Below are 13,259 nucleotides of genomic sequence, written 5' to 3'. Positions count from 1 at the left end.
ACAGGAGCAGTGTGCCTGGGGCTGAAGCCGTGAATGAACTGTTACCACGATTTTCATCCCGAGCCACTGGTTTCACACTGTAGCTCACACAGACGCCCACCCATTTCCCCAGCCTAAGCCTCCGCACCGCTGCCCCAGTGCCTTTACATGTGCCCGAGCTGCTTTTCCTCTCGTTGCTTCCTGCTTCAGACTTGGGGTCTGACGACCTCAGCTCAACTGTCACTCCCATGGTTCCTACTTTCCTGGCACAGAACTTGGTGCACCATCTAATGCTCGATAACTCCCCATGGAATGGACGGAAGGAGTCAATGAATATATTATGACACACGGAATGTAAAACTGTTATCATGAACTGATAACACAAAACAAGTAGACTGAAGAGAAATCTGGGGCTGGTAATGTGCCCATGTGGTAATCCACGAGGACAGATGGTGCCGAACTTTCTTGGTTCATGGAGCCCCTGGTATCTCGGCAAAATGTCCTGTCCCCAGGCCCACGGGAATACCTAACAGCTTCATTTATGGAGTAGTTAGGTCCAAACAACCACTGGAAACCCAGCTTGGCAAAGACACAAGTCATCCAAAGGAAGGTGGCATGATCTAATGTTAAAACCATGAAGCAATGCAAGCTGGTATATAATTCACGCGGAATTTGACAGATGGGACTTCTGCCATGTTGGTAAAATTAGGCACCTCTGGGAGTTTGTCCCGAGGCACCTCTGCCTGGTCTGGTATAAAATCACTCTCCTCTGCTGCCTGAAATATTCTGATGAGAACATTTTGGACGTCCTGTCTGACAAGAGTGTCCTCCACATCGAATCTGGCAGAGTGACCTCTGACGGCAAGAGAGTCTGTCGGAGACACTCCAAGGAGACTTTGGGAGCCCTGTGCACTCTTTCTGCCCTAAAAGGGTCTTTAATCTGTAGGTTGTTTCTTCTTTCTACATTTCGTGAAAAGGAGGAATATTGAACAGTACAGAGCTCTTGGGGGCCAAACGCAACATTTGTCAGCAACAGAAACCAAAACAAAACCAAAAATGAAACGTACGTGTTTAAACAGAGCAATTTCTTAACTAGAGCAGGCCCTGCCACCAGTTGGCTGGGACTCCAGCTGAACTTCTTAAAGGCAGCAGGCTTTCATGTTCTCATCTGGAAAATTAGTCACAGGAAAAAAGGGCAGATCAAAAGACCAGCCAATGAGGTCCTGCTAACCCCAAACAGACCAGATCGTATCTGACCTTTTATTACAAATTAGGTCTGTACATAGAGCTTTGATTTTTATTATAAAAGACAATATATATACAGGAAAAGACAGACATAAATAGGCAGACATATAAGAGAGAAACCATTCCTCCTGAATTCCAACAGTTGATGCCGGAGGCCAAGGGCAACCCATTCTGGTGCTTCTGAAAAGGAAGAAGACCCCTTTCTCCATCTGACCGGTTTCCAACAATGCAGGGTAAAATGATCCTCTAGGAAGTACTTGTGGCTTTGCCTTCATTGTATGCAATTTTTTTTCTTTTTTTTTAAGATTTTATTTGACAGAGAGAGCACAAGCAGGGGGAGCAGCAGAGGGAGAGGGATAAGCAGGCTCCTGCTAAGCAGGGAGCCCAATGTGGGGCTGGATCCCAGGGCCCTGGGATCATGACCTGAGCAGAAGGCAGACACTTAACTGACTGAGCCACCCAGGTGGCCCCTGTACACAATTTCTGATCAGTAAACAAGACCGATCAAACAACCTGGCACCGACACTGGGGTGAACTGTTCACCTGAAGGAGCGACTAGGAGAGAAGCCTGAGCAAGTGATTTGGTTGGCCCCTTCGGTATGCAGGTCACCCATTGGCAGTCACTGGCACTTGGTGGCATCCACCCCCAGGTGCAATGGGAACAGCATCTACACAAATTCACAAACCTCTGCCAAGGATTAGTGGTTTCAAGATGAGGGAAAACCCTCAACGGAGCCAAGCCTGCTTGCGCCTGATAGCTTATCCTCCAGAGATAGGGAGATGCTCAGGGGAAGGGCCCTCCCCAAGGCAGCCGCTAAAGAGCAGTAATCAAGAGAGCCATGGAACAGACTCCTCTATAGATTCCTCTAGCATGCCCACAAAGTTCATCCTCCAAACCGAGACACATCTGGTATGGATATCTTTGGATTCACCATTTTTAGGGTTCACTCAGCTTCCTGAATCTGTAGGTTTGAGAATTTTCAGCCATTGTTTCTTCAAATAGCCCACCCTCTTTCTCCTCTCCTGGGACTACGATGACATAAATGTGTTTTGTGACTGGTCCCCCAAGTCCCTGAGGCTTAGTTCACTTTTTTCCATTCTGTCTAGTTTCTGTCTGTTGCTCTCCATTGATTGGGGGTAATTCTGCTATTCTATCTTCCAGTCCTACGATGGAGCCATCCACAGAGTTTTCAATTTTCACTATGGTATTTTTCAGTTCTAAGATGTCTGTTTGGCTCTTCTTTATATCTTGTATGATTCCAACATAGGTGTCACCTTGATGTTGGCGTGTGTTGATTGGTTTTTCTCATTCAAGTTGAAATTTTCCTAGTTTTTAGTATGGTGAGTGATTTGTGATTGTATCCTAGACATTCTGGGAATAATGTTGTTACACTCTAATCTTATTTACATGTTCCCTTTTATCAGAGAGCCACCATGCGGGTGGGGGATGGAGGGTGCCAACTCATTGCTCTCATTCACAACCATGTCCCAGCAGGTACAACATCTTGGGGAAAAATTGGGCTCTGAGGAAGGGGAAGACAAGATGGTCCAAAACAGTCAAAGAGGGGCATCCAGGGACTAACATCTGAGCTGAGTCATGAAAAGTAACCGGGGTCCACCAGCCAGGTAAGGAAGATAAGAGAAGTCAGGGGAAGCACATACAAAGGCCAGGACTACGGAATAGCAGAGGTAATAGAATCTGGTGTGACTCGAGTGTGGTAAGATGGGATGCATTTGCACGCGTGGATGCAAGGGTGTTCAGTAAGAGATGAGCCTTCTGAAATACACTGAGACCAGCATGTAAAGGGCCCACGAGCCCTCTACATGTCAGGGGTCTTTGGGTCCTGGGCAGCCAGGAACAACTGGGTGGGGATGTGGCATGATTACAACTGTCATAGGTGGGAACCTGAACAACAGTGCCTCCACCCACCATGTCAGTACAATCATGAGGCCTTGACCAAGGCAGAACATGCCAGGCCAATGTTCCACAGGAGACAATAAGTGCCCCCAGCCGATGATCTTTCCCCCTATTTAACAGGGCTTGTGGGTGTGGTCTGGAGACATATGACTGGCACTGTGTCTGATGCAATGATGTAAAAGAGGAAGGAAGCCAGGAAAACTGGATGTGTGAAAGCATGACTTGGCAAGAAGCAGGTAGGAGAGCCAGCATCACTCAGCACAAATTGAGCTGACCAAGCCTCACAGGAGCAGACCACTGGAACTGCAGCTGGCATGGAGAGCCACGTGGGCTGGTTTCTCTCACCCCCTCTGTGGCCACCTGTCCCGAACTCCAAGTGGTGCGAACCCACAGCTCCCCTACACCCTTGGCAAATACTCCAGGGCTTTTTGTGGGCAGACATAGCAACACTATTAGAAGTTAGTGCAGGACAATATATGGGCACAGCATACTTCACAGGAGTTCTGTGAGGAAATAGAAAATATATATATTGGTCTCTGCCCCCTGTTGCTGGGACAGAGCTCCCAAAACCCTTGTAATTTCCTAAGTGATAAGAGCACTGGGAGCATCTTTTGTTCTAATGTGGCTCTGGGTGGGGTCCTGGATGGGAGATGGTCACCAGAAAGACCAAACCACAATTAGCAGCTTGAACTTTCAGCCCTGCCTGTCCCCTTCTCTAGAGATGGCAGAGGGGCTGTAAGTAGAGCTAATGACATGCCTACTGAGGAAGTCTCCCCAAAGATCCCAACAGTACAGGGTTCAGAGAGCATCCAGGTTGGTGAATGCATCCACATGTCAGCAGGGTGATGCACCGCAACTCCACAGGGACAGAAGCTTCTGTACTCAGGCCCTCTCCCAGACCTCACCCTGTGAGGGTTGTTCATCTGGTTGTTCATCTGTATCCTTTACTGTGTCCTTTAATAAACTGGTAAAGGTAAATGTTTCCCTAGATGTGTGAGCTGCTCTAGCAAGTTCACTGAACCCGAGGAGAGTGTTGTGGGGAACCCCCATTTATGGCTGATTGGTCAGAAGCACAGGTGACCACCTGGATTTGTGACTGGCACCTGATCTGGGGGAGCAGTCCCATGGGACAGAGCCCTTAATCTGACACCAGCTCCAGGCAGACCTTGTCAGAACTGAGCTAAGCTGTAGGATACCCAGGTGGTGTCACAGAACTGCCTGTTGTGGGGAACCCCCACCCCCACAGTTGGGGTCAGAAGTGCTGTGTGTGGCAGCAATGTCACCGTAAATGAGACACTGGAGAAAGAACTGGGCTTTTCTAACACAAGTTCATACCAGTTCAACCTCCTGACTACCCCTCTGCCTCAATTAATTTTGAATACAAATGAGGAAACGAGAAACCCAGGAAGCTGGAGGACTTGCCTTAGTTTTACGCCAGTTCTGGGCCGAACAGTTCTGAATTCTCTGCCTCTAGAGCATCAGCAGGCGTAAGGAGCAACAGGCTGATGAGAACCCCCAAAGGGCAATCAGAACCCTCCCCATGCAGGACACGTGTTCACACAACAAGCCTCAGCAAGGACGATGACACTCCCCCATGTTTTACAGAAATGGGAATGGGGTGGGCCAATGCCAGGATGGCCTCCCCAAACACTGAGGACTCATGAGGAGAGCTACAGAAGGGCTCCCCACTTAGCACCAAAGACTAAGTAACACCATCAGAAGGAGTCCCCAGGATGGAACGGTCACCAAAACATGCCACATGAGAAACAGTCCAGGAACTGGAGAGGTTTACCCTAAAGACAAGAAGCTTCAGAGGCAACAGGCCCATCCCTTCTTTGGGTAGTCGGAAAACAGAGGGAGAGGGCCCTGACGGCAGAAATCAGCCCTGGGAACGGAGGACAGAGATTTACACACTGCCCAAGAACTTTCTAACAAAGGTGTCTGAAGACAGAATGAGCTGCTGTGAGGCAGGGCCCCCAGAGCAGGACACGTGTCAACAGAAGGCTGGGTAACTCAGTGACAGAGAGAGTGCCTGCCAGCCCAGGAGCCAGGGACGCAGACCAACCAAGGGTATGTTCATTAAACTGGACTGGAGTGCCAAGCCTCTGACCTGAGCTAACTACTGGTTCCTGAGTCTCTTTCACCGAACCCTTTGAAACACATGCACACACACAGGGTTCTAGTTCACGATCAGCAAGAGCCATGGAAAGCAGAGGCAGACACCAACGCAGCGACAGAGGATCCCACGGCACAGCCTAAGGACTCGCGAAAGAGGAAGAGAAACGGGGAGGCTCAGAACAGGGCTCTGAAAAAGGCAGGAAGGGGGACATACTGACTCTCTAGATTAAAAAAAACCGGTCACAAGAACAGTGTGTGCCTCACCCAGAGCGGGGCTGTCTCCTCGGGCTAAGTGAGGCTCCTGGCTCCCTGGGCACACCAGCACCCGGTCCGCACTGTGCCTTTTCCCACCCACCTCGGTCTGCATAGACACAAGATGCTGCCCCTGGATGGTCCCTTCCCCGCTCTGGCGAAGGGAAGCCTGGGAATCTGTAAACCGTGATGGACAGGAAAAGGAATCCTGGACTCCACGCCCCGGGCTGCAACGACCATTTGTGCCCAGAAATCCCAGCCTCTAACTGAAAGCCTCCAGCCACAGGGGCCTTACCACCTCCCCTCCTAGCCTCTCCCTGCTCAAATGCTGTATGTTAAAGGGTAAGAGCCACACACCTGTTTTCTCTCTGGAGTTCTCCTTCATGTCTTCCATACATAAATATATCACACATACACATACATATACGTACACACAAAAAGCAGATAAAATGTACAGTTGACCCTTGAACAACACGGGGGCTAGGGGCAACTAACACCCCGCACAGTCAAAAATCCACGTATAACTTTTGATTCCCCCCAGATGTTACTACTACAAGCCCACTGTTGACTGGAAGCCTTACCAATAACAGAAATAATCAATTATATACTTTGTATGTTGTATGAATTCTATACTGAATCTTACTGTAACATAAGCTATAAAAAAGAAAACATCATTAAGAAAATCATAAGGAAAGGACGCCTGGGTGGCTCAGTCACTTAAACATCCAACTCTTGATTTCAGCTCAGGTCACAATCTCAGGGTCATGAGATCAAGCCCTGTGTTGGGCTCTGTGCTGACCATGGAGCCTACTTAAGATTCTCTTCCTCTGCCCCCCTCCCTGCTCTCTCTCTCTCTTAAAAAAAGGAGGGGGGGCAGCACCTGGATGGCTCAGTTGGTTAAGCGTCTGCCTTCAGCTCAGGTCATGATCCCGAAGTCCCAGGATCCAGCCCCATGTTGGGCTCCCTGCTCAGCGAGGAGTCTGCTTTTCCCTCTCTCTCTGCCCCTCCCTCCTGCTGTGCTTTCTTTCTCAAATAAATAAAATCTTTTAAAAAATCATAAGGGGGCGCCTGGGTGGCTCAGTTGGTTAAGCGACTGCCTTCGGCTCAGGTCATGATCCTGGAGTCCCGGGATCGAGTCCCGCATTGGGCTCCCTGCTCGGCAGGGAGTCTGCTTCTCCCTCTGACCCTCCTCCCTCTCATGCTCTCTGTCTCTCATTCTCTCTCTCGCAAATAAATAAAATCTAAAAAAAAAAAAAAAAAAAAAAAATCATAAGGAAGAGGAAATATATTTACAGTACTGCATGTATATATATCGACAACAAGCCACGTAGAGGTGGGCCTGTGCAGTCCAAACCTGAGTTGTTCAAGGGTCGACCGTATTCTATTCTGTGAAACATTTTTCCATGTTGCTGGAGGGTCCTTTATAATGATACCTTTTTGGCTGCCACTGATTTGTTGTACCGTTATTTACTTAATTCCCTGTTCTTTGTTCATTAAAATAGGCTTGATCACTTAAATACACACAGGCACGAGGGGGAAAAGATGAGGAAAACCCTTCCCGCTGTGTGGAAGTTCACAGTCTGGTCAAGGAAACAGAGACAACACTATGGTCGAATGGGAACAATGCAGCAAAAATCAGTGTTTACAGAGTGCTGTGGGGACAGAGAAGAAGAAGTACGTGCCCCAGGGGAGTGGAGGAACACACCAGGGCTCTCTGGGCTGTTCCCAAGTTCCCACTTTGCTGGCGACCCGCGGCATGGGGGCCCACCACAAGTTACTGTTCCCTCCTCCTGGCCGCTGAGGTCAGAGCTCCGACGGGTTTACGTGGTTGGTCTGAGGCCACACGGCTGGCAGGTCGTGGAGCCTGAATTAAAAATGTGGGTCTGTTTTTCTGAGGTCCACCCTGACGTCCACTCTAAATAGTAAGAAAAGCATCTTGAAACAGAAAGCTTTTCTCTTTTGGAAAAAAATCCTTAGGGGAGCCTGGGTGGCTCAGATGGTTAAGCATCTGCCTTCGGCTCAGGTCATGATCCCAGGGTCCTGGGATCGAGCCCCGAGTCGGGCTCCTGGCTCAGCGGGGAGCCTGCTTCTCCCTCTCCCTCTGCCCCTCTCCCTGCTCATGCTCTCTCTCTCTCTCTCTCTCTCTCTCTGTGTCTCAAATGAATAAATAAAATCTTTAAAAAAAAATCCTTAAATTCTTAAGGAGATTTGAATCTTTATAACTCTTGATACAAAATGCTTCTCTCAAACAGGATCAACCGCCAGCCGGACTGATGAGTAAAAAAAAAAAAGGAGAAAAGACAAGACAGTGTAAATTGCCAATACAGGAAATGGAAGCGCAGAAAGCGTAGATTCTGCCCAGATTACAAATATAACATAGGAAATTACGACCAACTTGGCGCCGACATCGGATAATGTGGATAACTTTTTTAATAGACACAAACCACCAAAGCTCACCCAAGAGAAAGAATTCAGATTAGTGGTTAAAACCTTCACGGGACGCGAACTCCAGGAGCAGACAGCTTCACGGATATAGTCTACCAAACATCTGAGGAAGACCTGACACTAGTTCTGTACAAATCCTTTCAGAAAATAGAACAGAGGGCCACCCCACTTGTTTTATGAGGCCTGTATTACCCTGATACCAAAACCAGACAAAGACCATATAAAAAAGGCGACAGGCCAATATGCCTTTGGGGCAAGGGTCACGCGTGGGAGACCCCAGGGAAGCTACTGGCAGGCCGGACAACATGTAGTACCTTGCTCTGGGGTGTGGCTGCAGAGAGGCTATTCGTGTAAAAATTTCCCGAATTGCACACTGAAGGTCTGTGCCCTTTCACTGCATGTAAGTTACACTGCAACATAAGGGAGCATCCACAACACAACTGCGCATGTGCTCTGGCCCCAGGGACGGAAAAAAATGTCTGCATATGCATAAAATGATATGTGAGTGGATCGTCACAGAGCAGTAGCTCGGGGGGGAGATTTTAATTTTCTTCTCACTTGCTTTTTAATGTATTATTTGCTTGGTTTTCAAATAATGTGTGTGCTATTTACTTCATAAAAAATAAAATATTAAAACAAATGCCTAGCCCTCAGGGTCCAGTGATTCTCTTCCTGGGCTGTGCCTCTCACTGGGACCAGGGCACGATCGCCGCAGGACTGCTGGGAACGGCCCCAACCTGGCTGCTTAGGTTGTCAGTTCCAAACAAAGCAATCTCATGGGCACCTGGGTGGTTAAGCGGCCCATTCTTGATTTCAGTTCAGGTTGTGAACGCAGGGTCCTGGGATCGAGCCCCACGTCAGGCTCCACGGTCAGGAGGAGTCTGCTTGGGATTCTCTCTCTCCCTCTGCCTCACTACCCCCCCCCCACTCTCTCTCAAATGAACGAATAAATCTTAAAAAAAAAAAAAAAAGTAGGTGGAACTATTCACTGAAAGACTGCCAAAACATACTGAATAAAAAAAAAAGTTATATTCTCATTATGAGACCATTAATGAAATAAAAAGTATTTCTCCGGGAAAGTGACCCACAGTGACTTCCTCTAGGGAGCGTCTGCAATATGAGTGGGGTGGTGGGTGTCTCAGGGGCCCTTTGCTTTGTCCTTTTCTAATGAGATGGCTGGTATTCCTGGTACTCACTTGTTACTTCAGAAACTAAAAATAAATACACAGCAGCTGGGTTTCTTGCCACTGAGGAAGGGAGCCACAAACGTGGCAAGAGAGAAAGGGAAGGAGCGCGGTGTGAAGGAACGGCTGCTGTCAATGCACACAGGTGCGTGCGCGTGTGGGGTATATGTCCGATCCAGTTCCCAGATCCTGGCTTCTAAACACCGTTCTCCATCGGAAGGAACCAGGGCTCCTTGGAGGAATGGCGGGCTCCAGAACTAGGGCAGGAAAAGCAGTGACTGATTCTGGATCACTTTGCTGTGCCAACCAGGAAAGAAGGGCTGGAAGAATGACAGGGGACGTGTCAAAAGGACACAGGGTCCTGGAAGGGGTCCCCACTAGCCAAATCTGTGAGCACTGAAATAAATCCCAGCATGACAGATTAGAACCATGAGGACAAAAGGAGAGCACACAAGTCAATACTGATATGAATACATACATGAATCAATAAATACCTGGATGAATAAAGAAAGTTCTTCCTTACAGTAGAATACCAACTAAGAAAATGAAAGACTTAGAAAATCACCAACTGGCAACCTCTATGGTGATAGAGCCGTTTCAGCAAGGATTGTAAGCGCTAAAACTTGCGGGTCAAAGTGTGATGAGAAACTTACTGATTGCATAGGGAAAAACAACACTTTACAGACGACAACCGGGCTGACATCACCATAACCAAGTAATCAAAGGTAATGGCTCCAATCCTGGGCCAACGACATTGCCCACCACCTGCTATGGTGCTCAAAGGACACAACGCCATTTCTGTGATATTCTGCCAAAAATACACAATCTCAATCTTATCACTGTCTTATCAGCAGACAAATCCACCCTGGGGGACATGCTACAAAGTGATGGCCTGACTTTTTGGAAAATGTCAAGGGCAAATATGATAAAATAATGAACTGCTTTGGGGCATAGAAGAGTGGTTATGGTTAAATGCAACCTTGGGCCAGGAAAAGAAAAAGGAAGAAAATATTTTTCTTTTGCTATAAGAGACGTGAATGGCAAAATATGAATAAACTCCACATTCAGAAAAAAAGTGTATCGATGTGAATTTCCTGGTGGGAATTATTGTACTATGGTTCTGTAAGAAAACATCCTTGAATTTTAGAAAGTAAACACCGAAGTACTTAGGGGTAAATGAGCGCCCTATCTGTAACGTACTCTCAAGTAGATCAGGGAAAAAAATATCTAAAAAAAAAAGTATATATAGAGAGAGAGAGAAAGAGAGAGAGAGAGAGAGACAGAGTGAGAGAGAATAAAACAAACATAGTAAAATGTTAATATTTGGGGAAACTGAGTAAACAGTATTCAAGAATTCACGATTTTTGCAACTTTTCTGTAAATCTGAAACTATTTCAAAATAAAACAAGTTAAAAATATACATGATCAGGGACTCCTGGGTGGCTCAGTCGATTAAGCATCTGACTTCACCTCAGGTCATGATCTCAGGGTTCTGGGATCGAGTCCCGTGTCCAGCTCCCTGCTCATCAGGGAGCCTGCCTGTCCCTCTCCTTCTGCCTCTCTCCCCACTTGTTCTCTCTCTCAAATAAATAAAATCTTTAAAACAAAATACATGATCATTGAAAAACATATGCTAAATTTAAAAACATGAAGTAAAAGAATGTAACCCAAACATGTACTAGTTATTTTTCTTCTACCAGTTTTTTGTTGTACTGGTTTTTTCTTTACAGATTTTAAAGTCATCTCTACACCCCACGTGGGGCTCGAAGTCACAACCCTGAGATCCAGAGTTGCATGCTCCACCGACTGAGCCAACTAGGGGCCCCTGTTCTACCAGTTTTTCATATGTATATCATAAATTCCTTTTTACCATTATTGGTTTTATACTACATATAATTTTGTCCTGTTTTTTTTTTCACGTATGAAATTGTGAACATGATAAATTCTCAAACGTTATCTCAGCCTATGAACATAAGAATCGCTTGCTGGATATTTTCACCATTATAAACAATGCCATGATAATCATGATTGATAGCTTTTCAAGATAAATCTTTGTGCACCTCTGACTACTTCCTTAGAACGGAGTTTCCGAAAATATCTTAGAAATATCTCTGAATCAAAAGGAATAAATATTTTGAAGGCTGTTAAATTACTTTCCAAAAAAGCAATTTATTTTCAACATTTTTCTGGAGATCTTCCTCCACGAGACCCCCCTGCTGACCCGGAGCGAAGGGAGCAACTTCATAAAGCACCATGCTCACAGAAGCCTGGGAGGAAAAGAAGTAAAAAGCAACCCCTAAGTACCAGGGGAGGCCATGATACCTGTGCCCCAGAGAGGCGGAAGAGTGAAGAAACTGGAAAGATGGATGTGCAGACCAGGCAGGCCTTCTCAGTGATGGAAACCATTCCCAGGAAATAAGACCCCTAGTGGTAGAAAGTAGGAAAGATGTGCGTGAGATGGTGCAGGCCCAGGGTCACAATCATACACTAACCTGAGGACCACAGCTTGGGGACATACGAGTTCCTCCGCTTAGCACTCCACTCCCCACCTGCTGCTCCTCGGCCCCCAGAGCCCTTCCCGGGGAGAGACCATCAAAGGCAGGGCAGTGGGTGGCACGGGGAGGAAGGAGTCCTGGGGAAGCACATTTCAATAATCATGTCCACCAATGGTGTCTGGAAACAGATATGTTTAAACTCCTTACGTCATGACATCATCACACACACACAAATCTCAAAGCCTCTCTGAGCTTCCGTTTCTTCCTTTATAAAATGGGGATATTACTACCTACCTCACAGGGCTGTTGGCGGAATTATGAAAGACAAAAATGTGTGCAGGGTGAATCCTGCATAACGAAGACAGGAACAACTGTTCCGTTCTGTGCCTAGCGTACTGGATGTGCTCAAGCTATGAGAATGTACATCCATGGCAGAATACTTCGGCTCTGGCCCCTGGAAGCCAGTCTAGGTGACTTCCAGAAGCTCTTCGATTTCCTTAAGAGTTTAAGAGAATACGATCTGGAGAAACCCAAAAGCTCTGGAGAAGCCCAACCTTTACTGAGGGGAAAGTTAAACTTGGGGTTCTGAGGTCTAGAACTCCCAGAATCTGTCCAATTCTGCCAGACCAGAGGGCTTGCCCAGAGATTTGCCTCCAGCTGAGCTGGAACTGGAGGGACCAGCTCCCCTCCTTCAACTGCTACCCCTGGGGCCAACAGGAGCAGGGTGAGTTCCCACGCAACATCTTTCAACTGTCCTTGATTGGGGAGTGACAAAGGCCCCAGAGGCTACTGTGAGGGGGACAGAAGACAATGCCTGGCAGAGGGCAGGCACAGAAGAGCCCAGAAGGCCTGCAGTCACTCTAAAAGGTGCTGCAACAGCCCTTCTGGCCTCACAGGCGGGGACCCTGAACTCCTGCCAGGCCCAGTGCCCCTCTGGCCCAGTTGGTCTACCATCTGTAGACAAGGTTAGCTCAGTCTTTGCCAACTTCCACCAGTCAGAATGGCAACGGATGGCCACCTTTATCCCACTTCACCTGTCTTCTGGCATGAAGAATAGCCTGGATTATTTTAGCAGGAAGACAAAACAAAACAAAAACCTACCTACCTTTCATGTATTCCTCCACGATGACAGTATTAGGTCAAAATTTCAAATGCCCCCCCATTCCAGGATCCCCTAAAGAAAGGGAGTCCCTCCTTCTGCCTCGTCTACTGACTCTGGGAGTCCTCTATTTCTGTCACAGCAAAGAAAACCAAGGTTACTTTCCAAAAGTCATATTTGAGCTTCTACTAAAATCATGACTTTTCAGGGCACCTGGGTGGCTCAGATGGTTAAGCATCTGCCTTCAGCTCAGGTCATGATCTCAGGGTCCTGGGATCGAGCCCCACATCGGGCTCCTGGCTCAGCAGGGAGCCTGCTTCTCCCTCTGCCTCTGCCCCTCCCCCTTCTTGTGCACGCGCTCTTTCTCTGTGTCTCAAATGAATAAAATCTTTAAAAATAATAATTAAAAAAAAACAAAATCATGACTTTTCTAGCTAGAAGTGGTTTCACAGAGGAGGGACCGTAACACTGAGGGGAGCAAAATAGCCCCAGCTCTGTTTTCTTTCTCTGATTTCTCTCTAGTC

General features: G+C 47.3%; 1 protein-coding gene across 4 annotated transcripts in view; it reads right to left on the bottom strand.

Moving 5' to 3' along the window:
* The window catches only part of LOC123844753 (NADPH--cytochrome P450 reductase), a 59,545-nt gene that overhangs the window by 29,959 nt on the left and 16,327 nt on the right, over positions 1 to 13,259 (bottom strand). For 2 of the 4 annotated variants that reach the window (XM_054507659.2, XM_054507661.2), the window contains exon 1: positions 11,464 to 11,565. The exons of the other annotated variants lie outside the window; for them this stretch is intronic. In XM_054507659.2, the coding sequence (XP_054363634.2) occupies positions 11,464 to 11,547 (84 nt within the window). In that variant the 5' untranslated portion in view covers positions 11,548 to 11,565. Of the gene's footprint in view, positions 1 to 11,463; positions 11,566 to 13,259 lie in introns of those variants that run through there. 4 annotated transcript variants of the gene reach the window in all.

Source organism: Mirounga angustirostris, unplaced genomic scaffold, assembly GCF_029215605.1.
Source record: "Mirounga angustirostris isolate CCGP_5_RB_7025 unplaced genomic scaffold, mMirAng1.0.hap1 SCAF_5, whole genome shotgun sequence".
Lineage (NCBI taxonomy): Eukaryota > Metazoa > Chordata > Mammalia > Carnivora > Phocidae > Mirounga > Mirounga angustirostris.
Note: the sequence above shows the minus strand (reverse complement) of the source record. Positions and strands in the feature narration are given on the sequence as shown.